The sequence below is a fragment of the Equus asinus genome, chromosome 2, assembly GCF_041296235.1.
Source record: "Equus asinus isolate D_3611 breed Donkey chromosome 2, EquAss-T2T_v2, whole genome shotgun sequence".
In the NCBI taxonomy this organism is placed as follows: domain Eukaryota; kingdom Metazoa; phylum Chordata; class Mammalia; order Perissodactyla; family Equidae; genus Equus; species Equus asinus.
Genome location: NC_091791.1, coordinates 61,928,290 through 61,954,741, shown reverse-complemented (window position 1 = coordinate 61,954,741; position 26,452 = coordinate 61,928,290). Strand labels below are relative to the sequence as shown.

The window sequence follows — 26,452 nt, the reverse complement described above, 5'->3', positions numbered from 1 at the left end:
AAGATGCCTAATAAAGTGTGGCTTCCATTTTTGAGGAGAAGCATATCTAAGTTTTGACTCCATTCTCAAGAACAGAATGGAGTGCTACGTTTAACTTTCTACCAGTGTTCTAATTCCTCAACTGTGACCTCCCCCTTGTCGATATTTAAGGAGCTAGTGTTCAGTGCTCAATTGATTACTGTCTTACTGTTTGTCCTTTGTTAGTTTGACTCAGGAGGTTAAGGGATCACTTTTCTTGGTGCTCAGAAAATAAATTCAAACCATTGAATCTGTCTTGTCAAAATCAAATGTCTCTTGATAGTTCTGAGTCTGTACATAGTGTTAATGATTTGAGTGCTTACATGGTATAGGTATGTTTGTAATGTTTCATTCCATCCATAAGGCAATTTTCTAGATTCTCTCCCTTTTTTTCTTTTTTAAAGCTGAAAGCTTAGTATCAGCCCTTAATTTCTCAGGCTAAATTTATAATACTTTTATTTCATGGGAATTTCGTAAAGGAAACAAACAATACTTGTGACTCTGTATTAGCCAGAATTCCAAATCTTGGAATTTAACATCTGCAATTGAATGCTTTTCATTAATTGGAAAGAAAAAAAGTAACTACATAGTTATTATAATATCTACAAAGCATTTTATACTTTTATCTACTTTCATGTGAAATGCGTTCTCTGATCTTAAAACAAACTTCTGAGGTAGGCAAGGTAGATGTTTTAATCCTATTTTATAAATGAGAAGCAGGCTAGTTAAATAATTTACCAAGCATTGCACAACTAGTACATGCTGTAGCTTAGATTAGAAATCTAGCCCGTATAACCCAGTGTTCCATAAAATAATATAATCAGTGACTGAAATCTGTATTAGTTAATTTAAGGTATTATTTATATCAACATAGTGAAGCATTAGAAAGATACCTGCAATTGACATGAGTATGTTACCTTTGGGTTATTTGGTTATAATATTTTCTCTTTTAGTATTTTAATAGAATTTTTTCCTAAATGAAGTAAAATATTTCTTTGTGGTAGTTTCACTTGATTTCTCATATTAAATGAAATAAATACATTTATACACTTATAAATAAAATGTTCCAAATTGGTTTTGTTCTGGTTTTTGTTGGTTTTTTTTGTTTGTTTTCTTTTTGCTTTATTACCATTCAGCTATCCTTTTCAGGTTGCCTGCAACTGAAAAGACTCTCTTAAATTCCTCCAACTTGTATAAACTTTTAAACCTAGAAAATTGCTCTTTGCCATTCTGTGTTTCCTCTAAAAATTGAGTTTTCACAATTTTGGATTTAGTAAAAGTGCATGTTTATCATTGGATTATAAAGTACAACAAACATTCTAGAAAGAATCTGGAAATTTCGTTAATAATAAGTGAAGATTGACTATGGTGTACATAGAAGTGGGTTAAAAACAAAAAGTGAGTTATTACTAAAAATTAGTTCCTACCTCCCTCTGTTAGCACTCATTCCACTCACCCCTTGATTTCCCACCCCCTTAAAAAGATATTTTTCTGCTTTTATGTGTTTTAGACTTTGGAGCTAAAAAACAAGTTGTTACATTGACATTCAAACTTATCTTGCAGCTGCTGTATTAAAGTATGAAAATAATGTGATGAATATTCGACAGTTTAACTGTTCTCCACATCCTTACTGGTTGCCCAATTTTATGGATGTCTTCACATGGTCTTTACCATTTGTTGGAGAAAAAGGTATGATTTTTATTTTAAAAAAATAATTGTTTTATTACTGTTACATTTACTCCAGTTTACTATTGCAGGCACATACTTGCTAAAGGAAGCTGAAGTCTAGTTTCACTGTGGGTACAGCTCTGCTTGTGTCAGTGGGTGTGAATATGAGAGCCTCAAAGATATTTTAGTGAGCTGTTTACAGCCCCCATGTGAGGGTGTCTCGGGGCCTGGGAGAAGACTTATAAATAGCCTGATGTTGTCTTCAGCTGTTGGGTTTTCTTTCTTTTTTTCCTTAGCTTAAATCTTTTATGAAGGAATGGAGGGATAGCTTTGCTTTGGAATGGATACTTTTGCCTATTTTATCACCACTTTTGGGGATGTCTCTGCAATTCATGGGAGAATTTAACAGCCGTTATTTTGGGCAATGTTAGTCATTTTATAGCAGTCCTGCACTCTGAGAAAAATGATAGAGAAATTCAGGTTCTAACCTATATAAAAAATATGTATACAATTTTAGTGGTAATGCTTTTCTGATAATTTATAAGGATACCCATTAGTATATACCTTATAGGCTTTTTAAGAGAACATAAATGCTATTTAAGAAATTTTCTTTCTGTGTTTTGTTTTGGTTCTATAGAATTCTTAGGATTTCCTTACTTTATCACAGTCGTCTTTTCCATTTTCGTGTTAATTTTTCCATAAGGCAATGCCTCAGTTTCCATATGTGGAAAATGACAGTGTGAGAGTACAGACATGATTGTAAAACATTTTGTTCTATATTCCTCTCTATTTTTTCTCACCTCTTCCGTGTTACAAAATGTTCCTTTCTGTTTAAGACGTTACTTCTGCCAAGGCAATTTTTGGTTCTAAAATTTAGAGTTACTACTTAAACTGCGTATGTTAAAGAGATTTTTGCAGATTGCCTTAGGTCTTTGTAAGTTACTCAATAGGTCAACATTAAGTTATTATGGAGATAGAATTACACACTTTAGCATTTGAGAAGGGGGCCAGTAAAGGGCTTAGGTGCAAGGGATGCATTACACTTATAACCTTCTATCTTTGGTATATGAGAAATAGTTCAATCATAGCATCATCAGGCTAAACGGGAATTTAAGAATTCATCTTGCTCATTCTCCTGCCTCCAGGCTAGACTGCAGCTCAACTATTTTAATGTAATATGAGTGGAGAGGAGGGTGGAGAGAGCAGGGAGGATAGGATAGGAGGAAAATAGACGTTTCATAGATTCTAATTTGATTCTCTGATGCCTCCACAATAAGAAATATTTCCCTATATCTAATCTAAAGGTTTTTTCTGTGAGTGTTTAAACAAGGAAAGAAATAGAGATAATAGGTTTTCTCACCTAATGTGCCTATCAAAAACTATGACATAGTATTTTAGAACTCATAGTGAGCAAACAGTTATGCAGTCTAACTCCTTTTGAGAGGTGAGAAAATTTAATCTAGTTTCTGTGGATCTCTTATAAGTGAAGATGAGGAACAGTAGGTTTCTATCAGTGTTCTTGCATTTGAAGTCTGCCCCTGAGTGATCTTTTGTTCTTTTGCTACTTTAAATCATCTTATCTATTATAAGATGAAGAACTGTTCAAATCTTTTGACCATTTTTGTTGTTTTTCTGTGGATCTTCTCTAAATTATTCACATCTTCCTAAAAAGATGAACCTCAGATTTGACCATTATATGCAAATAGAATTCCAACCAATGTTGAGCACAGTAAGAAAATTTTCTCAAACTCTGCATATTTTTCCATTTTAATACATGTTAGCTGGTTAGATAGCCTAACTACTTCTTGATTCTAATGAAAATTTTCTTTTGGTGTGAAAAGCGGCATATGACATCTCATTTGTTCCACTTAGAAAAAGCCAGTTTTACCCTGATCTAGTCCCTGGAAAGCAGCTAACCTAAGCCAGAGGCTTCCTCAGAAGCCGGTTTAATCCTAAATTTGGATGAAAACTTTTTAACCTTTTTAACCTTTTTGGGGCTTTTTTTCATTTTTTAAAAAAAATCTAACATTGGAAAATTTGTAACATATACAAAGGTAGAGTGAATAATATGATGAATTCCTGTGTACCAGTTACTCAGCTTTGACAATTATCAAATCATGGCCAATAGTGTGTCATTTATGTCCCCAACCACTACTCCCCACCTCACATCTCAATTATTTTGAATCAAATCTCAGCTATTATTTTTGTTTGTTTGTTTTTTTGAGGAAGATTAGCCCTGAGCTAACTGCTGCCTATCCTCCTCTTTTTGCTGAGGAAGACTGGCCCTGAGCTCACATCATGCCCATCTTCCTCTGCTTTATATGTGGGACACCTACCACAGCATGGCTTGCCAAGCAGTGCCATGTCCACACCTGGGATCTGAACTGGCGAACCCTGGGCTGCCGAAGCAGAACGTGCGCACTTAACTGCTGCACCACCGGGCTGGCCCCTATTTTTTTTTGTATCTATAAATATTTTAGAATGAATCTCTAAAAAGTAAAGACTTTTTTTAAATTATTAAACTGCACAAAAATGTTTACTAATTTTCTAATACAAAACACTTTTGAGAATCTGATGAAGGTTACAGACTTTTACCCCAGAAAAATTCGTGTACAAATATATGTATATCTGTACATACACATAACATTTTCAGGATGCTCATAGATCTGACGTGAATTAGTAACCCCCCTCACGTTTATTGGCCCCAATTTAAGAACTTCTGTTCTAGAGGGTCCACTGTGGTGTGATCTGCCATGGAAGGTCAGACATGTAAGATTTATTCATTTACTAGATTTTTTTTGAAAGTGTATTTTACTCAAGATATTAAGGATACAAAAATACAAGTAAGATATGCGCCTTTGTAGATTAATAAGGGACTTAAAATACATAAATAATGATAAAATGTAATATGGTAAGCTCTCCAAGACAAGCATAGTTTTATAGCAATTAAGAGGAGAGAGGACATGTTTGTCAGAGGGATTAAAATAACATTTGAACTGGGGCTTGAAGAATGGTGGAATTGTGCTTGTAGATATGGGCAAGAGAATTTTAGGTAAGAGAACTTCCAAAGACTGAGTCTGAAAGCAAAGAAAGCACTGGTCACTGAGAAATGTTGAGGGCTTCAGTCTGATTAGTGAGTAAGATGCATGAAGGACAGTAGTAGAAAAAGAATGAAAAGTCAGGGCTAAATCATGAGGATCTTGATCACCACACAAGAGGATTTGGAACTTGATAAATGCTGGGAAGCACCTAAAACAGAATATGACCATGAGAGTCATTTAGAAAATTACTCTGGTGAAAGAGCCTGGAAGGCAGACTAGGGTTTGGGAGACCTGTTATGAAGCTACATCGAGTCAAGGGGAAACATAATGAAGCCCGGTAGCATTAGGAATGGAGAGCACGGGAGAACCCAAGAACTGTTGAAGTAGAATCGGTGAGATTCTTGTTAACAAGAATGTTTAAGGGGCGGGAATGATTAAAGGTGACTTGGATGTTTTGAGTCTGGTAGTGATAGTTCTGTTAAAACTCTCTGATGAGGGACTGGCCCCATGGCCGAGTGGTTAAGTTCGCGTGTTCCGCTGCAGGCGGCCCAGTGTTTTGTCGGTTGGAATCCTGGGTGCGGGCATGGCACTGCTCATCAGGCCATGCTGATGCAGCGTCCCACATGCCACAACTGGGGGGACTCACAACTAAGAATATACAGCTATGTACTGGGGGGCTTTGGGGAGGAAAAGAAAAAAACTCTCTGATGAAAACCCCTGTTATTCTAGCAAACCTTCACAGCAATTACAGCTGCTCTTCATCTTTATTAAGATTGCTAGCTTTGACCGTGTAATTTTCTTAGTCAGATCACTCCTTGCCTCTCTTCCTTTTCAACACACCCTCAAACTCCTTTCTCTCTTGCTTTTCTACTTTGTTTCTTCTAAAAATCTTGGCCCCAGTAAAGTCCAGCCATCCATTTTTTCCATTCTTACAGCCAGGGTGTAGAGCGCTGCTGGAGATATTTATACAGCCTTCCGAATTGGTACCACTCTTTGATTTCTAGCATTAGCTGGGCTCTCGATAGTACCCAGACATCCTTTATGTCACTAGTCTGCTTCCTCTTGCATTTCCCTTAGGATATAGTCTAAATTTTCTTCTTTTTTTCCTTAAACTTTCTTTTTCCAGCCGTTTTGCTCACTCTCAGAGAAAAAACATACCGCTAATGAGAGCTTTGTCTACTTACTGTTCCCCTGCTTTATAAACTGCACTCATCTTGAATTCTTGTCTTATTGGAGAGGTGATCCCTCCGTCCAGAGCTACCCCTTCTAAGTTGCTCCTAGATTCTGTTGTGCTTCTGCTTTTTCAGGAAACTTGCTTCATCAGTTAGGTCCTCTGTATCTTTAAACTCTCTCTACTAAGCTCTTTCATAAATTGTTCCAATCTGTCTAATCTTTAAATAAAAAATAAATAACATTTTCCCAATCTGATACCTTTCTTTGGCTATTACCATACTGTGACTGTCTTGCCTTTCCTTCCTTCTTAAGTTTCTGGATGAAAAGTACTATGTGCTTAAAAGCTACTATTTAGTATCCATAAATGGCTTCTGGTAGGTTCTAAGATAAATCTTCACCTGTCACACAAGGTCTTTGGACCTTCCCTACTGTCTCTTCAGCCTAATTTCTTGCCTTTCTCTTTCACATTCTCTATGTTCCAGCTAAAACACAGCACAGCCAATTTCCTGAAAGTGCTCTGCCCTTTAAGTTTCATGCCTTATATTTTTTATTTTTTCATAACAACTTTATTGAGATATAATTCACATCCCTTACAATTAACCTATTTAAGTTGTATAATTCAGTGGTTTTTTTTTAGTATATTCCCAGAATTTTGCAACTATGACCACAATCAATTTTGAAACATTGTCATCATCCTCTCAAAGAAACTAGTGTGTCCATTATCAGTCACTCTCCATTTTCCCCCACCTCTCTTTGCCAACCCTAGGAAAGCACTAATCTACTTTCTGTCTCCATAGATTTGCCTGTTCTGAACATTTCATATAAATGGAATCGTACAATATGTGGTCTTTTGGAACTGGCTTCTTTCTATAATGTTTTCAAGGTTCTTCCATGTTGTAGCATGAATCAGTACTACTTCATTTCTTTCTATGAGCAAATAATATTCTATTATACGGATGTACCACATTTTGTGTATCCATTCATCAGTTGATGGGCATTTGGTTGTTTCTACTTTTTGAGCATTATTAATAATGCTGTGATGAACGTTCATGTTCAAGTTTTTATGTGGACCTATGTTTTCATTTTTCTTAGGTATAGAACTGAGAGTAGAATTGCTGGTTCATATGGTAACTCTGTGTTTGGCCTTTTGAGGATCTGCCAAACCGTTTTCCAAAGCAGCTATACCGTTTCACAATCCCACAGCAGTGTGTAATCGTTTAATTTTTCCATATCCTTGCTGACCCTTACTATGTATCATTTTCTATTTTAGGTATTGGATATCAAGTAGTTTCTCATTGTGGGTTTGTTTTACATTTTCCTATTGAATAATGATATTGAGTATATTTTCATGTGCTTATTGCCTATTTGCATATCTCCTTTTAAGAAGTATTTATTTAAATCCTTTTTTCATTTTTAAATGGGTTTTCTTTTTGTTACTGAGTTGTAAGAGTTCTTTTTATATTCTAGATGCAAGTCCCTTATCAGATATATGATTTGCAAATATTTTCTCCTGTTCTGTGGGTTGTCTTTTCACTTTCTTGATGGTGTCCTTTGAAGCACAAGAGTTTTTAATTTTGGTGAAATCGTATTTATTTTTTCTTTTTGTTGCTCATGCTTTTGGTGTCACGTTTTAAGAAACCATTGCCTAATCCAAGTTACGCATGAAGAATTACCCCTATGTTTTCTTCTAAGAGTTTATAGTTTTAGCTCTTAGATTTAGGTCTTTGATCCATTTTGAGTTAATTTTTATTTATGATGTGAAGTGGGGGGGTCCAACTTCATTCTTTTGCATGTAGATATCTGGTTGTCCCAGCACCATTTTGTTGGAAAGACTCTTCTTTCTCCACTGAATTGTTTTGGCACCCTTGTCGAAAAGCAGTTGACCTTAAATGTGAGGTTTTATTTCTGAACTCTCACTTCTGTTCCATTGATCTGTATGGCTACTTCATACTTTTTCTAAGTTCTGTTTAGAGTACTTTGTCTGCCCTCTCCAACTGGCAAACTCCTACTTCATGATTCCTCTACCAAAGCCTTCCTTTCCTCAGCAGGTCTTTTGTATACCTCTGCATACTTATAGCATATGCTCGTCACTCTTTTGTGATATATGTATTTATCTATCCTTCAGTAGTTAGTAAGCTTTTGGAGGATAGAGACTAGACCTTTTGTATTTGAATCCCAGAGCTTCAGCACAGTGCCTGGCATGTGATGTACTATTCATATATTTATAGGAGGAATAATAGGGACAGTATTGAATTTTGTTTTGATGTATTCATTTCTAAGTGCTGTCAGGACATCCAGGGGCTAATATTCAATAGCTATTTTTATTAATTGAAATTTGCTTATATCTTTTTTTTTAATTTACTCATTTCTAAGGTATTTATTGGATGACTGTCATATGCCAAGCACTGTAGTAGGCTACGGGGATACAGTGGTAAACAAAACAATGCCCTGTACTCATGCTTTCATTCTAGTAGGGAAAACAGACAATATATAAATAGTTTAAGACAGTTGGCAATACAACCAGCAAGGAAATCCAGAGCCTGATTGAGAGGTCAGATATACTGGTGATATAGACTTTGGAATCATCTTCAAAAAGTTGATACTTGAAACTATATAGTAATGGATGGAATCACCAAGAGATTGAGCATATAAAAAAGAACAGGACTGCAGAGAGAATTTTGAGAATATCCAAATTTTGGGAAAAATGGTCTACAAGGTAGGAAAACTAGAAGAGTGGACTCCTGGAAACCAAGGGAAAAAATATAGAGATGGTAAAGGAGAATTAAGCCTAAGAAAGAACCATGGCTTCAGGATGTTAGATAGTCATTACTAATCTTAAGAATTAAGTTTCAGGGGAGTTGCTGGAGCCAGTTGTTTGAGTTTTTTCTTTTCTGTTTTTTCTCCCCAAATCCTCCCACTACATAGTTGCATGTTTTAGTTGTGGGTCCTTCTAGTTGTGACATGTAGAACACTGCCTCAGCATGGCCTGATCCATGTCTGTGCCCAGGATTCGAACCAGTGAAACTCTGGGCTGCCGAATTGGAGTGCACAAACTTAACCGCTCGGCCACAGGGCTGGCCCCTGGAGCCAGTTTTTAAAAGATTGAGTCCTGGGACTTCTTTGAAACAGTGGAACTGTGCCGTGATTTTTTTTCTTACTCCTTAATGCTGTATCCATAAATGAAGATTTGAAATGTATACATTTAGATGTTCTACATCTCTATGCCTATCTCTGTGGAACTTTATGTTTTTTTTGAGAGACCTGAAAACTTATTCTATAAAGAATCTCTCTCAGACCTCTTATCTATTGAGTTTCTTTCCTTTGGAAAGCTTTTATCTCTTTTAATTCCATCATTCCTGTTATCAGAATGTGTTAGTCTTCTTGGGTTAAAAATCATTTGACCATTTATATAAATAATTGTTGTGTATACATATAGACAGTTGAATATGGTCAGCTAACATACTTTTTTTTTTTGAATAGTGACAGAAATGTTGGTAAATGTTCTGAGTATTTGCTCTGATGATGAACTAATGACTGAAGGTGAAGACCAATTTGATGGTATGATTATTCATTTTACTATTTTTTATTGTGAAATGGTTTCTTTTAACTGCCCAACTTTAATATACACTCTTTAGCAAAATGTAGTCATTGTTCTCAAATGGCTATGCTATTTGATAAGTGACAAGTCACTTTTTCAGGTATTGTTTATTTTAAAATTTTAAAATAATTTTAGTGATTTTTTTTTTCTGTTGGTGTGGGGAAGAAGATGAATTTTGGGAAAGGGGATATTTGGAAGAAAGAACAGAAGAAAAGAAAATTGAAAAGTACTAAAGGGATGTGGTTCTTCATGAATATTGACACTTAGAAAAGGGAGGATAAAAATGCTTTTTTGTTTCATTGGTGGAATATTCCTAGTCCATCAGAAACATACCTGAACCCCCAATGTCATTATGACTTCTTTCTTCCAAAAACCAAAGTAGACTGTTCCCAACTTATAAGTAGTTCTGTTCTAAGGCACCACTTGTTATTTTAGTTTTTAGATTCAGAAAGCATTTTTTCCATAGAAGCAAGGCTATACATGGTTGTTAGTTCTTGTGTAAGGCAATCAGCCTATGTATCTAATGTGCATTTATAGTATACATTAATATCATAGAAACAAAATTCCTTTTATTTTCGTTTTGAAATTTTTATTTAAAACTTTTCAAATATTTCCTTAAATTAACTGAGTGAACAAAAATGTAAACAACTTGTAAGCTGAAAACTCTTTATTTCCTTCCATAGTCCTCTCACATCTTTGTTGTAGCATGCTTTTCATAAGTGAAACCAGTATATAAATGTTTCCATATATTCAATGTGGTCTACATATTGGTAAAACTTAATAGCTACATATTTCTAGGTATATTTATATACCAAAATTTTCATAGTTAAGCTCATATTGTTTGACCTTTTGGTTGCTTTAAATTATCCTTATTATGACTAGCATGCAAGAAACATTTGTACAATAGTTTTTATTTTCCTTCTTAGAATAAATTTCTTGACAAGAATTATAGAGTTAAAGAATATAAAGAGTTTTAGCTTCACTATTTTAGCTATAAACTGCCAAATTGATTTGCAGAAGAATTGCACCAATATGAAGTACTTCCAGCAATGGATTCATAGACCTATTTCTCTACAGGCCCATCTCATTGGGTTTTGGTCATTTTTACTTATTTTGCTTGGTGGCTATATAGTAGTAAGTTGGTTTAATTTACATTTCTTTAACTTCTAATGATGCAGAGGAAGAAAAATTACTGTCTGCTTTTCCAGCTATGTAAACTGTCCATCTCAATCGACCACTTATTAAGTAAAATCTGAATAAAAACTATTTAGAAATTTCTCTACTTACAAATAGGATTGATTCTTAAACACTGTTGTAGCCCATTTGTTGAAAGTACAAAGTGTCTTCTATTGCCGTATGTTGGTGACAGGCAGAGATGTGCTTTTACTCTGACTTGTAATTTGGTTCACTGAAATAAATCATTTATATCACTTCTTTTTTGGTTTGGATAATAAGCTTTAATGAGTAATATTCTTCCTTATTTTAATTATCTCTCCTTTTGATTTTTCTGTAGAAGTTTTTAGTTCTAACATTTTATCACATCTGTCTTTTCCATAAAATTTTTAAATAGTTTTAATTAAGTATTTCTTTTCCTTGTTCTGCTACCACTTTGTAAGACTAGGTCTGGGTTCAGATTCTAGTTACTCACAAATGGCTATATGGCCTCAGGCGAATTACTTAACCTTTCTGAGCCTGTTTTCTTATTTTCAAAATGAAGGTAATAGTACCTACTTCATTACGTTATAGGTATTAATATAATGACTAAAATAATTTTTGGTACATAGTCCACTAATTTTTTCAGATGAAGTTTTTTGTTAACTTGTCAAATGCTATGAAATATCTAGTAGGAGTTTTAATTGATAGTATATTAAATTTTCTCTGAATCTAGGAAATTTTTAAAAAAATAGTTTCCTAAATTTAGATCAAGATCTCTTACTTTATATAATTAGTTCATGTACTATAATTACTCCACTTAATATATTTAATATATGATTATTCCACTTAAAATTACATAGTTTTTATTTGAAAATATGTATTATTAGCAAGTTAAGTTAGTACTTCAGTATTTTGTATTCTTATTACTGTTACAACTGGTATCTCTCTTAACATATTTTCTGTGTATAAAGGAATTATATCTTTGTGGGTTTATTTTATGTTCAATAACTTTGATTAGCAGAATTATTTCTTATGGTAATTTTAATTTTGTTTTCCTTAACTTTTAAAAATATGTCATTTGCATAAGGCTGATACTGTTATTTCTTTTCAACTTTTTAACCTTTTATTTCTTTTTATTCTTCAAAAATTTGTATCAAAGTGGAGGAAGATTGGCGCAGATGTTAGCTCAGGGCTAATCTTCTTCACCCCAAAAAGGAAAGAAAAAAAAATTGTATCAATATCGCTGAGTGTATTAAATAGGAGTAATGATAGATGATGCTTTAGTCCTCTTCCTATGATAAGAAGGAAAAAAGTTTCCCTGTTAAGTTTAATATAGTACTTGGTTTAGAAACTTATGTGAAGATAGACAATCATTTTTTGGGATTCAACCAGGAATAGATAGAAAGTTTTATTATGTTTCTTCAAATGAGATTTATGTACCTCATCAACATTTTCCCTATTAATGGTAAATTATGCTTATTTATCCAATTGTATCATTCTGGTACTCCAGGAATGAACCAAATTTGATCATTAAAGAGGCAGTATAGTTTAGTGAAAAGGATCAATGGTTTAGGTGTCTTGGCACTACAGTTATACTAGTTGTGTAATCTTGGAAAAGTCACCTAACTTCTCAGGATCTTCTCATCCATAAATTGAGGGAATAGAGAGGATGAAAATTCTTTCCCACTCTTCAGTAATTTAAAAAATTGATAAGCACCGCTTATGACAATGTTTCTATGGGAAAATATACTGAGTTCCAGCTTTAAATACTAGAAATAGATCTCTGTTCATTGCCAACATGGCAGGTGCAATTACTCCTCATTTCTTCACCCTTTCACTATCAAGTATTAGGAGCAGGGATTCCAAGAAAATTTTAAGAATATGGGTCTGGGAGTTTTCACGGAGAAATGAGAGTGATGTTGGGGAGAAAGAACATTGAGGAATGGAGGAAAGGGGAGGAGATCTAGCATAGGGTAGGGAAAAGAGCTGCTGGAACTAGGTTCATTTCCCTTCCTTATTCACATTCCCATATTTCTTCTCTTTAACTCCGTCCATCTTTTCTCCTTTCCTTTCACCATGATAGCACGCCTTCTGTTCTCTCCTTCCCCTTTTCCCACTCAGCAGTGGGCCTGGGGAGAAATCTGATTTAGAAAGAAAACTTGGTGGGGTGGGGATTACTGTCAAGGCAGATAAGGATTTAGCTTTTCTGTGGGGATTTCTGTGGGGAAAGAGAGCGGGCAGCATTATAGATTTCCCAGTCGCAGGTAGGAAAGAGTAGTTTTTGCATATTCAAGGCAATGGTCTTTGGTATTCTGTATTGTTTAATGTATGTGAGGGGTTATTTTTAAAGGCAGAGATTTGCATACACATATGGCATGTATAAATGCACATAGCATTTGTAAAGAGGCATTGTTTAATCATTAAAGAGATTTTTTTTAAAGAGAATTTTCGAACTCTGATTTCTGTGATATTTAGAATGCATACTGTTTCTTTCAGATGTTTATCTTTTGTTTTGAGTTTGGTAAAGGAAATACATAATCCGTATGTGTTACAGTTTTACTAAATTAAAATTTTACATTTCCTACAATTGAATCATGTGTTTCACCATTCGAATGGAAGATATGGAAAGCTCAAATGAAACATCTCTGCTGCCTACTCTTAGAGCTATTACTTGCTTTGAAACAATCTGTTACTATTTCTGCAAAAAGATGTCCCTCAAACTTCCAGATTGGATTGGGAACAGACAGCACATATTGTTGATCCTGAGTATGTGCAAAAGTTCTATAATTGAGATTCAAGAAATTGTACGCACTTGTTATTATGAAGTGTGGGAGGCTTAGCCTTTCCTTTATTGGGGTGGGTAAGATTTTTCACTGAGGTAGTTTATAAAGTTATCTACATTTCTCTGTATATACTACAGATTTTGCAGATGTTGGTGTCCTTGAAGAACCACATGAGTTTGTATCTCATTTGTGTTATTACCTTTCACTTAACATAGTTCCATGGGTGACACATTTCCTTAGGGGTATCAATATAAATGTGCAATTGTTGTTAGCACAGTCTTTTATGTGTTTTCACGTGTTTTTTTTCCTGTCCCTAATTTGTCTACTTTCATCAAATACTGTAGTCATTCTGTCCATAATTTCTTCTGAACATGTATCTTTTAAGAAATCTTCCCTTTAGAGCTTTACCCAGTGGCATCCCTCTTTCACTTGCCAGTTGCTACAGTACTGCATTTTTCAAATTTCAAATATGAAGGCCTTCATTTTTCTCCCTTTCTCTACATTCATTCTTCAGTACCACTGCCAAGTTAAATCTCTATCTTTTTATTTGTCTCAACCACCTTTTCTCCATCATTCACTTCCTTTTTTCTGGACTCTCCATCTGAAGAACGGCTCATATATGGCAGTAAAAAAGGTACAGACCAGACAGAGTAACATTGTTTTGAAATATGACTTCATAAGTTATCCTCATGTTCATGTAAGTTAGCACATTCATTGAGTAACTATTTATGCAGAGTCCTCTTGGGCCTTGTGCAAATTTAGTTTAAGTTTTATCTAAGTTAGAATTTGATGTTTTTAGAAGTCATATTCCAAGATATCTGTCTTTCTGTGCATGGAAATATTTTTCCCTCTTTTTCATTCCTCTTGTTTTTAAATTTCATTCTTTTGCTTATTTGTAATGTTTTGTACTTTTCCCTGCATGATTAGGGGTGTTTGATTGTCTGTCTTATTCCCCAAAGTAATTTTACTGTGGACATTTACTTTAATATTATGCATGATGTGTTTGTAGACTGATTTAAAATCCTGATTTGTACAGTGTTTTTATATTCCAGTGAATTTTAAAATTTGAAATCAGCATAGTTTACATATCATTCAGTTTTATAGATATATAAATTAAGGCTGAAAATATGAATGTACCTCATTACAGCCATCCTCTCCCATCCCCATACCTTTCCCCCAGTCTAGCTGTTTTAAAAATTCTGTCAATTTTAAAATGAAATGTCTATATTAGTTTGTTTGAAAAGAATTAGACTTACCTTATGTCCTTGAACAAGACACTTAGTAAACTTAGTTTCTTTGTCTATAAAATTAGAAGATTAAATTTTGCAAGATCTCTAATGTCTCTTCAAATTCTAATATTCTATGATTCTGAGACTTATAATTTTTTTGGCATTTTAAAAATACCTGTGTAGTGCCATGATACCTACGCAGTTTTGGACTTGTAAAAACTGTAGCTTCAGTGCTCAAAATATTACCCTTTAGAGTATCATAAATATGGTCATGGAGCCTATTTTCTCTAAAATATGTCTTTTGTTTTCATTTTGAGATTGGATTTCTTTTTCTGTTTCTTTGCAGTAAGATCCAGTCATAATCTTAGTTTTTAATTATATGTGTTTGTGAGCTGCTTGAATTTTAAATGAGAAGCTCTAGACCAGAAGACTTAGAGTTGTTCAGACCTCTGTATACCTAAGACCCCTTTTGGTCTAGTGTCTTTAGCTTTTCCTTAACCTTCTCCTCAACCATGGTGCTTCCATATGTGTGTTTTCATCATGTTGAAGCACAGTTCTAAGGAACCACACTCTTGGGTCCAGAGTGATTCTAGTTGCTATATATGAGATAACAGGACTGAGGTTGTTGTTCTTTCTGGAGGCCAAGGGAAGGAAGATAAAACCTTTGAGGCTTTCTTCACCCAAAGATTTAGTTATTTTGGTATATTCTCTTCTGTATCAGTGATAGGCAGCACAGCTAACCCTTCAGAGATGAAGCATTAGTTATCTTTTAGTCATGTTTTTTTAGGGAGTCTTTTCTCATTGCTCACTCTCCTTGTGTCATACTCACCTAGGGATGTAAGGGTTTTGCATGACCTTAGAGGACACCTGGTTCATGAGGTTGAGATGTACATTGTTGTTGAAATGCTGGTATTGTCCTTAGTTTGGGGTTGCCTGAACAGTAGTCGCTTTGTACCATTGTTTTTAGACCAACTTAGAACAAGGAAGCTCATTTTGTCTTGGTATGATGGGATATTTCCAGCCTGCATGTCAAAGGCTTTTATGATAGTTAAACAGAAGACTATAGGCTATTACCAGTTCTTGTCAATCTGCATGCCAAGGCTCTCATGAGAATTAAACAAAGACCGTAGGATTGTTACCATTTTTTTTTGTCCTCTGGTTTATGATACAGGTTGGGCTCTAGTTTCCTTCCCATAGCTATTTTACTGATTAGTCAGTACTGTAAGAGTCATAAAGTTTGTGGATTACTTTTCATTTGTATCTGTATGAGACCCTAGTATTAGCCCAGTGCTGAGCTAAACATTGAAGGAGTGAAAAGCTTTTTGGCATGAGTTCATCTAGTCTCCTCCATGTGAGCTGGTGGCAGGGGGCTTGGTGTTGATTCTGATGAGCGTGGAACAGGCTAATAGAATGGTGCATGTGTGGATACCCTAAACTTGAGTCTTTCTTTCTATTTATTGCATTGAAAGTAGGTTCAGCTGCAGCCCGGAAAGAAATCATAAGAAACAAAATTCGAGCAATTGGCAAGATGGCAAGGGTCTTCTCTGTTCTCAGGTAATGATGTATTTTCCTGATTATTTGTTTTACAGAAATTACTTTTGTTGTATTTTGTGAGAAATAGTGGCCTGTTTGACATCTAAAAGCAATGTAGTAGTATTCTTCCTGTAAAGAAGTTGGTTGTACATTTACCTATTGAAGAAGGGAACGCAAATCCCTTTGAAACTAGGATTTTTGACCCTTGTGATTAATATTGTTCACCTTTTGTATTTCTTGTCCTTCTGTGATGAAAGTACTGGTCTGCACCTTGAAAATTAGAGCAGGATAAGAAGGAAGGGTTACTTTTTAGAATATTCCTGATGAACTTGCTTATCCCTGTAGGAAGTCCCTTTTGCTGGAGCCAGAAATTGTCTTCCAGGGGTTAATTCAGGAAGACCAAGTTTAAGGGTACACATGAAAGGGTCAGTCCTTAAAAATTTGTTCGCAAAACTGATTATATCAGACATTTGAACTTAAAAGCATGTGAAATACCATATTTTCTCAATTGTATGATGCCCGTTGATGATGAATCTCATCACATATTCAATAAAACTTTTCAGGAAAAACAATTTATACCTCAGTTGTAAGGCACAACTTCATGTCTGAAACATTTAGAATACAGAAAAATGTGTATCTTGGCATTGAGAATATAGTAATAACAATGAATGTCATAAATTATATGCATGGCCTATATCTGGGCGCCATCTCCTTTTTTAAACTAAGTACTTGGTGGAAGTCTCTGATGTTTATTATATCTCTCTGCTATAGGGAGGAGAGTGAAAGTGTGCTGACACTCAAGGGCCTGACTCCCACAGGGATGTTGCCTAGTGGAGTGTTGGCTGGAGGACGGCAGACCCTGCAAAGTGGTAATGATGTTATGCAACTTGCTGTGCCTCAGATGGACTGGGGCACACCTCACTCTTTTGCTAACAATACACACAGTGCATGCAGAGAATTCCTTCTGCTTTTTAGTTCCTGTCTCAGCAGCTGACACAGGCAGAATTCTATCTGATAGGTAGTGTCTGATTAATAATCTGACCATGGCAGAAAATTGATAGAGTGGGTATTCCTTTCAATTGAAAATAATGGTCGGTCTCTCAGCTTTTCATGAAATGATATGGGAGAGGCTCACATTATAATGTCTGAAATATTTATTCATTTGTCTAAAGCACCTTTTTCTTTTAAAACCCCTTTTCTTTTAAAGTTTCAGAACGTGAATCAAGGATATATATCCATATTACTAAAATGGAAATGTAATTCCAAGTTTCCTATTTTTTATTTTTTTAACTTATGTAATTGTATTAGACTATGCTTATATTTTCAGATACTTAATTTTAGAGTTAGCAATCTGCTTGGGCCCCAGAACATTACTTATTCACTTCACTTGCCAAAAGATTTGTGCAAGGTTTTGTACCGTGGTAAATGATGCCAAAGTTTGTTTTCTGTGGTGTTTGTCAAATGTTCTATGTATAATTGACTGTCTGTAACATGCTGTTTCCTTCCTCTGCAGATGTAGCTGCTTTCCTAAACTGTCTGTCTTTCTTTAGGTTAGCTGTATGTCTGTAAAAGTATGTTAAATTAAATTACTCTATCAGACACTTGTCTGTCTTTTGATGTAGAAGCAACTTCGTAGCACCTTGTTTTGAGGTTTGCTGCATTTGTTGCTGCACTTTGTGCATTCTGAACATGAATGTAACATTAGATATTAAGTCATTGTTATAAGGGGTTGAATTTAAATCCTGTAAGTCAAAATTGAAAGGGTGTTATTAAGTGTGCCTTTATTTTGCATGAAAATAAAAAGAATTATACGTAAAGCATTCCTGTAATCTGGCTCATTGAATATTTTACATTTTAAAAAACCTAACCTTTTTTGGCGTAAATATCTGTGTAAATACTGGGTTAACTTTTTGAAAGCCCATTACAGATTAAATAGAAGAGAGTGATGTGAATGTTATAGATTATACACAGTAACCCAAACTCTAGATTTCTTTCCCTTGTGATTGGAAAGCAAAAAATGTGATATGGAAAGCCTTAATTTATATGTTTTCTTGTAGTCACTTTTGACAGCCCTCCAAGGGTCATTGCTTTATTAAAACAGGCAGCAACAGATCTGATGTTTTCCTTAGTCATGATTAACAATTTCTTTTTGGTGTTATAATTAGAGAATTTTTTAAAACAAAAAAAATTAGGAAATTTTAATTTAAATTTTTGAATAAACTTCAATTAGATCAACTTTTCACAATTTCATTTCACTCAGTCTCTTAATAAATGCTTAAATAAATTTGAAAAAGGAATTTTTCCTGTAGACAAATAATTTCTACTTGTAGCCTATACGTGTTCTATTTTATATGTTATTGTGTTGTCTGCTACCACCACTGGTATGTGTGAAAGTACAACTATGTTTTGAAATTATAGCTTCACATTTTCATTCTGAATGAGGTTTCTTTTTTTGATTTTACAAAAAACAAACTGCTTTGATTCTCTTTATGTTTCCTACCCTCCATTTTTCTTGTTATATTGTAAACATTAGAAAAGTGAACTAAAAAGAATTTCATGAAAACAAATTAAGATTTTAAACATTCAATAAAATTAGGAAAAATGTTAATAGGAAAGAATGAATTTTAATAGCTTGAAAAATGTTATCCATTTCCTGCTCTTTGTTCAGAAGAAAATAAAGAAAACCACAAGGATCTCATACTTAAATAAATCTACACTACAGTCGTCTCTCAGTTATCCTTGGATGTATTATTACTTTTACATTATATCCACAGCAGATCTTTCTTTCAGATTTCACAATTAGCACCCGCTAGTTACATGCTTTGTTGACAGCTTGGCTCTTCTATTTATTCTTAATTTGCATGCAGCCTGAAGCTCAGTCTTCCAACTTTGAAATCACCCCCAACCACAGGAAAGGTTTGAAAGACAGCTTTACTGATGGGACTGTCTATTTCCATCATAGAGTGAGTTATTGGATGGTGCTGAGCTTAAGGGGTCTAATCTGGGAAACTAGGTAGCTCCCTAGCTCTACCAGTGATGGGTCTTGATAATATGGTTTGAGCATTTGGTTGAAGTGATTTCCCTAGCATAAGACAATCCCATTTTGAAACAAATAACTCATACAAAAGCTGTATCTGCGTGATTTTTAAAAACTTATCTAACATTTAAAATTTTAGGAGACATGTTCCCCGATGTGAATAACTGAGAGTTGAGTATTGCCAAAAGAAAGTTTTTAAATTCTAAAACCTCAGTCCTATTGTCAGAAAATAAAAATTGTCCTCTCAGTAATTTTAAAGTTAATTTATGATATTTCTCAAGTGTTTTTACAAACTGCACAACTCTCTTTGAGTAGGATTTGATATTATATTTTATGTGAGTTTGTTTTCTTCATGGAAATTTGATTGGGAGCTAGTCCTATAATGCTACCTTCACCAGACCTATATGGGAAAATATGTGGCCATTTCTATTTTAGTAATGTCACATTCCTCTTGATCTGTTATCCTGTGTAGTATTGAGGAACACAGTTTGAGACAGCATTATACTCAAACTTATTAAGGCCATGCCAAGATACATAATAAAACTGAAAACAAATAGAGGAAAAATAGTGCCTTTCAGATAGAATTTGCAATTATCAGATCTCTTTCTTTCCAGCTTAATGTTTAAGCCTGAAATGACCTTTCAATTCTAAGCATTCAAGCCTGACATGGTATGCAGTTTTGAGTGTGATATCTAGTTTTTATTCTGAAAAGGATAAAAGCCTTTAGAGGTCTCAGGAAAGAGCAGAGAATATAATTGACCTAGAAAATGCTTTTACACGTAGAACTAAAAGCCCATAGAATGATTTCAAAAGTATATTGTCACATTTCATAATTTGAAAAACTTATTAATAGACATTTTTTTTTCCTGAGGAAAATTAGCCCTGAGCTAACATCTGCTGCCAATCCTCCTCTTTTTGCTGAGGAAGACTGGCCCTGAGCTCACATCTGTGCCCATCTTCCTCCACTTTATATATGGGATACCTACCACAGCATGGCTTGCCAAGCCGTGCCATGTCCATACCCGGGATCAGAACCAGCGAACCCCAGGCTGCTGAAGCAGAATGTGCGCACTTAACCGCTGCGCCACCGGGCCAGTTCCATTAATAGACTTTTAAACTGTTGATACACTCAAATAGATACAAATTCTTATAGTGATACCAGTTTTATTTTTAATTTATTACCCTATATGATACAAGTTATGAAATATTTCATATAAAATCACTTCTGTTACCACAAGCTCTTTAAAACGTATTCTGATAGGCATTTTATTTTTTCCTCATTCCATTTCTAAATTATAAAGAAAATAGTTCACATTTTGAAGAATAGGAATTCCGGGGCTAATCAAGTAGAGGTGAGTCATTTATCCCATAGTTTTCTGTCTGGGCAAATTCCAAGAGTGTTTTCCAAGTGTACAGGGCTGGATTTTGTTAAATGATGATATGTACAGTGGGTATACAATAAGTATGCTTTGATTTGTGGTATAATTTAACAGTTAAGGAAAATTAATTTTTCCTTCATTCAGTGTTCATCCTACTTCTTTTGGGTCCCCAATTCACTTTACTGTCTGGTTAAGGTCAACAAACTTGTCTAATTTAGTCTACTTTAATTCCTTGATTCATCAGAGTCCTTCCACATTAACAACTGCTTTGGATAAAATTTATCATTTCTAAATCATTTGTGCTGTTAAAAAGTCATTTCAGGAATGATTATTCTATTTGGCCTTATTGTAGAAGAAGTGAAATAGAAGGGATGGGGCATTATTGGTATAAATAATTCTGAGTGTGTGCACTTTAGATAAAGTGGAGAATTGGCATTATTATCAGGCAATATTGTCCTCTGCAATCTTTGGTCTTGGTCCTGAATGTCAGTGCCTTATACACTTTGAGCCCAGAGATGAGCCAAAGAATCTTTGACTATAAAATGTATGACTAAACATGTTGGGATTCTCTAACTGGACCAGAGACAAACTATACCAAGAATGCATTTCTCATTTATATGACCTGTATGTATGTCCATATCATGAAATAATTAGGATTTATTGCCTGTAAGAAGTTAATTCTCTCTCTTCATTCCTTTCTAGTTAGTGGATGGGCTTGAAAAGATGCTCAGTAGCCTTTCTATCTTCGCTTGAGAATGCGGGCTGTTACTACCTGAGGCAGATTTGAGTTCATGATAAACAACATAAGTGGATTTTTTTTTAGGGCTATAGATGTTAATATCTTTAGATATTTGGAACGTCAATGTTGGAATAGAAAGGAAGTACCTAGTAGACAAGAGGAGTCCTTTTAGGTTACCCACAAAGAAGAGAACTATAGAACTTTTCTACTTAGAGTAACTTACCATGTTTACTGCCCTTAAATTTCACTGTAGCCATACCAACTTTTGCAGCTTATGTTTTGCCCTATGAATTAGAAGTGACAGGAAAAGCACTGTTGACCCCTTCTAGTTTGTATCTCAGGGAATCAACTGATGATGAGTATTATTTCAATTAGACATGAAGGAAAACAGTCTCCTGTTTGCTCTTCTGCCACAAATCTACCATCATAATTTCACCTTAGAGAACTTCCTTGTGATTGTGATATAATAAGCCTGTTGGAAAATTCTAAGGCCATCAAAATACTGAATTCAAGATGGGTAATTAATATTGGAGTGCATTTGCATGGGTGCTGAGGTGTTTGTGTTTACAATAGGTCTGAGTGTTCTGTGCTCTGAGCGATGTTGTCATAGTGCTGTGTGTAAACTGTGCTGTGTCAGGATTTGGGGAATTGGATGGGACTCTCTAATATGGGTAATATTTATGTTAAATTGTAAATGATGATGTAGTATGGGGTATTGTGATATTTTAAGTGATCATTGCCTTTTCTGCTGTACAATATGACCCTTCTCATCTCTCTCATTCATTTTGCATGCCTCTGCTCACTTCTGTACAGCCACAGTTGAGGCTATTGAGGCTGAAAAAGGTACGATCAGAGTCCTTGCACTGGGCAGAGATCTGTGGTGTGTGGGTGGGCATCAGAGAATGTCCTGTGGGTTTGTCTTATTCCTAGCTTGCACAGGCCATGAATTAGACTCACTGACTCATCAAGTTTAACAGTCACATTCCTCCTTTTTTTTTTTTTTTTTTTAAATCACAAGGGCTGATTTCCATAGTGACAATCTGGTTTTTTCCTTTTTCTAGTATAGTATGCAATCAGCAGTTAATGTTCCTGAATTCTTTAAAATTGTTTAGAGTACAGCATGATGTTGTGCTATGATTTAGCATTTAAAGTTGCAAATAAAGATCTATTCCATATTTTGCATGATTCTATGCTATGCAGATAATTTTTTCCTAAGTGAAACCCTCTCTAAATATAGGTTTGAATTTGTTTTTATTCATTTTCTGTAATTCACTTAAGAGTGCAGGAGCTGTCACTATGATTTTTTTTTTTGCTGCAATTTGGGATAGTGTTTGCTGATAATATTATATTTATGTATATAATGTGTTGGCTTGATATATTACACATCACTGAATGCTTTGCTGCCCCAGCCATTTATTTGGTTCACATGCACAGACTCTGAGTCCCAAGGATTGCATATATTAAAGCAAGCAGATTATAACCAGTAGTGTGGAAATTGTTTCTATGCATATTTTAATAATGGAGGATGCATCATTCCGGATGAAGTGAATGAGAAACCATAACAATTAGAGGAGAATTGCCATTTATTTTGATTTTGGTTTCCAGAGAACATGCAGTGAATAGCCAGTGAATTAAGGAAGACAACTCCTAAAATATGAAACTATAAATACTTTTTGCTGTCAGCCAAACACACATCTAACTCTGGAGGCATTTCCCACCTTTTTCAGTTCATATTGGTGGTGATGGCATGATGATACCTTGACCTCCAAGAAAGTTCTCATCTGCTAAATTTTAACTTAACTTTATGTCTTTCTCCTCCCAAGCTCTTGGAACAGATTTGTATGTCGAGGATTAACCTTATTTAGCCTCCTCACTTGCCCCTACTCTTGTTGCCGCCTTACTATGATAGTCATTGGTGATCTTAGAGTCCGAGGTAGGAGATAATTGATGTAGTAGAAGTTAGACTGAGACCCTGAGACCATTGCTTGGAGGTTGATTGTGGGGGCAAGGGAAGGTTATTTTTGTGTTTGTTTTTTTTTTAAAAGGTTATGTTAACCTTATCGTCTTTGAAGTTATCATGTTTATATTTAGGTTTAAACACTTCACATTTTAAAGGGGAAGTCTGGAATGGGGATAGGATTCAGTAAAGTAAGATTTAAATGTTGCTACATACAGCTAATTTCATTCTTCTTAAAAATCATTAATTATGTTTTTGAAATCTCAGAAATGTTTTTCAATTACTGACTTATCAAATTTGCATTTTGTTAAGCAATACGAGGATTCTCTCCACCACATAGAATCTGCAGTTTTGAAGAGGCAAAGGGTTTGGATAGGATCAATGAGAGAATGCCACCCCGGAAAGATGCTGTACAGCAAGATGGTTTCAATTCTCTGAACACCGCACATGCCACTGAGAACCACGGGACTGGCAACCATAGTGCCCAGTGACCCACGGCTTCCCAGGGACTCTCACATCTCGGGCCCCAAATGGACAGATCACCCGAGGAGCTGGAGGGGTTGGCCAAGCTGACTGTAAATGTCACAGTCCCTCCGGAGAAACCATTGTGCTTTTGAGACCCCGGCCCCTTCCTAGATGGAGGCTTGAGGGCCCTGGGACATGTTGTGCTATCTGATAAGACTGGGTCATCGCTGCCAATGTGGAGAGCAGTGAGCAAGGGGCTTGGGGCAATTTCCAGTGGAGGGCAACTACACCTCCATTTATGCTTGTGGTTCACACATTTAAGTTTACAAATGAGATTTCTTTTTCCCCTCGGTAGAATTAGATTTTGTTTTTCAACCCTGACTTCAAATGCAATCGTAGTAGCTCATGTGGACTTTTTCCCCCCATGAAATGTCTTTAAAGGATGAATTAGCATGGTCTTAAAATACATTTCTGAGGTTACTAAGCTGTATTTTGAGTTATGGGCAAAATGCTGAGAAACCCAGTTGGCATTTATACAAAATGCTGATGTCAGGTTTATAGTTCTTAAATGTGGCTAATTCTGTAATATAGTCTTGGTATTTTTGAATTATGAATGCATAACCTATTTCTAGGCAGACTCTCTTACTTGAACACAAATCCAAAAACCAATTTAGAATCTTTTTTTGCCCACATCTTTTGAGATTTACACCCCAGAGATTTAAGAAGAAAACCTCTAAATTTCAAAATTATAAAGAATTACAGAATTAATCATTTAAGGTACTTTAAAAGAAGTTTGTACATTGTCAAAGTAAATTTTAATTCAAATCATGTCTGTAAAACTTGACGTATTTTGTGTATGCATGTTTTCATTTTGAAAATATTTAATATATAGACCTATGATGTACAGGTACGACATGTATAGGTTACCTAGATGTTATGAGAAATTTTAGTTTATTGTGAGTACTCAAGTTGCTTCAGTAGCCACCAGGGTGATTTACTGCTGGCTTTCTATCATTTTTATGTTTCGATGCAAAGGAAATTTTAAAATGTTCTGGAAGTGTTTTTGGTTAAGCAATGCAGCATAGAACCAATGGTTCTGTTCAATCATTCAAATGTTAGTGGAAGCATAAAAGTCAAGACTGCATGTTGAACATTTTCTTTTGATAGTTACAGAACTGCTTGGTTAAACTAAATGGAATCATGTGCTAATTTTTCACAATTATTGATGTGTATTGATTACCACTGTAGTTTGGTATTTCCCTTTACTTTGGTGGCCTGCTTCCCTCATGCCCTGGAATACAACTCAGAGCTCCAGGCAGCGGAACCATCTATTGTTTTGTTTGCCAGAAAGTGCACCCTGTATGGTCTCCTGTCTAAGTTGGAAATATTATGCATGTGCAGGACTATTCAAATATTTTATAAACAGTAGCACACAATAAATTCCATGCATGGGCCGCTGCTCCTATCTCTGTCTTGGGTTTTATTTGGAAGATGTAGTCTAACTGGACCTTCTTATGCAAATCAGAAAATCCTGTTGATGGAACTGGGATACATCCTTCAGAGAAGATTACCTCATGGATAGTTCATGGTAATTTGATGAATTAAATTCTTTTATTTTTTTTCCTCCCAAAGCCCCAGTACGTAGTTGCATATTCTGGTTGTAAGTCCTGCTAGTTCTTCTTTGTGAGCTGCCGCCACACCATGGCTACTGATAGATGAGTGGCGTGGTTCCACACCTGGGAACCAAACCTGGGCTGCTGAAGCAGTGAGAGTGAGCAGCTTTAACCACTAGGCCATCAGGACTGGCTCGATGAATTAAATTCTTCTAAATTTTGCACCTTTTTTTCTAACTTTCGTCGCACTTCTTTTAGATGAGCATTGGTAACTGAGCATGAGAGAACTTTGGATGCCTATTATAGTCCTCCTAAATTGAATAATTAAAATCACTGTTTCACTTAAGTTTTAATTGAAAGAAAATGTTTTGGCTAGAATTTTGTTACTCAGCAACAAGATGTTAGCTCAGCAACAATCTTCCTCAAGCAAAAAGAGAAAGATTGGCAATGGATGTTAACTCAGGGCCAGTCTTCCTCACACATACACAAAAAAGATTCTTCTTAATGTTATTGTTTTATGAAAACTATGCATCTCTAAATTAAGAGTTTAGTATATCAGGTACCAGGAACTTCTTTACCTCTTAGATCCTTCACTGGAGTTGTATAATGTTTGTGGGAATCATGGGCAAACTTAAAGCATCATTGGCAAACTAGAAGAATTATGAGTTGATGGTAAAGTTTAAAAAGAAGTAAAAGAAAGGAACGGAACTCAGAAAAAGTGGCACATGTGAAGGGTGGTAGCAGTGCCTCATAGACCGCTTCCTCCTTGTTGAATAGAAACCTCTTTGTAGGCTTTCTTCATAACTGGTTTCGCAATCAACTATAAAAGTATTTTTTAAGGTTTTTTTTCAGTGTAACTCATGATGAATGCAAATTGTGAGAAGTTCAGATCTTTCTAAATTGTAAATTTAAATGTCTACCAGACAAGTAGTAGTGATGGGAAAATGTAAATTAATATTCAGTATCAAATTTTTTCTATGTATTATCTCCTCTTATATTCAAAGGTGACACTCTTCAGTTAGAAAAGATAATCTCTGACTTCTTATACCTTCTGCAGTTCAGCC

General features: G+C 35.1%; 1 protein-coding gene across 7 annotated transcripts in view; it reads left to right on the top strand.

Moving 5' to 3' along the window:
• PPP3CB (protein phosphatase 3 catalytic subunit beta) overlaps nt 1–25,240 on the top strand; it is a 43,025-nt gene extending 17,785 nt beyond the window's left edge. The window contains exons 9-15 of one of the 7 annotated variants that reach the window (XM_044757128.2): nt 1,582–1,707; nt 9,381–9,458; nt 14,044–14,070; nt 16,138–16,219; nt 16,970–17,067; nt 22,167–22,196; nt 23,623–25,240. In XM_044757128.2, the coding sequence (XP_044613063.1) occupies nt 1,582–1,707; nt 9,381–9,458; nt 14,044–14,070; nt 16,138–16,219; nt 16,970–17,067; nt 22,167–22,196; nt 23,623–23,801 (620 nt within the window). In that variant the 3' untranslated portion in view covers nt 23,802–25,240. Of the gene's footprint in view, nt 1–1,581; nt 1,708–9,380; nt 9,459–14,043; nt 14,071–16,134; nt 16,220–16,969; nt 17,068–22,166; nt 22,197–23,622 lie in introns of all 7 variants that reach the window. The other 6 variants (XM_044757122.2, XM_014858874.3, XM_014858875.3 and 3 more) reach the window with 6 other exon arrangements.
• The last annotated feature ends 1,212 nt before the right edge of the window (nt 25,241–26,452 follow it).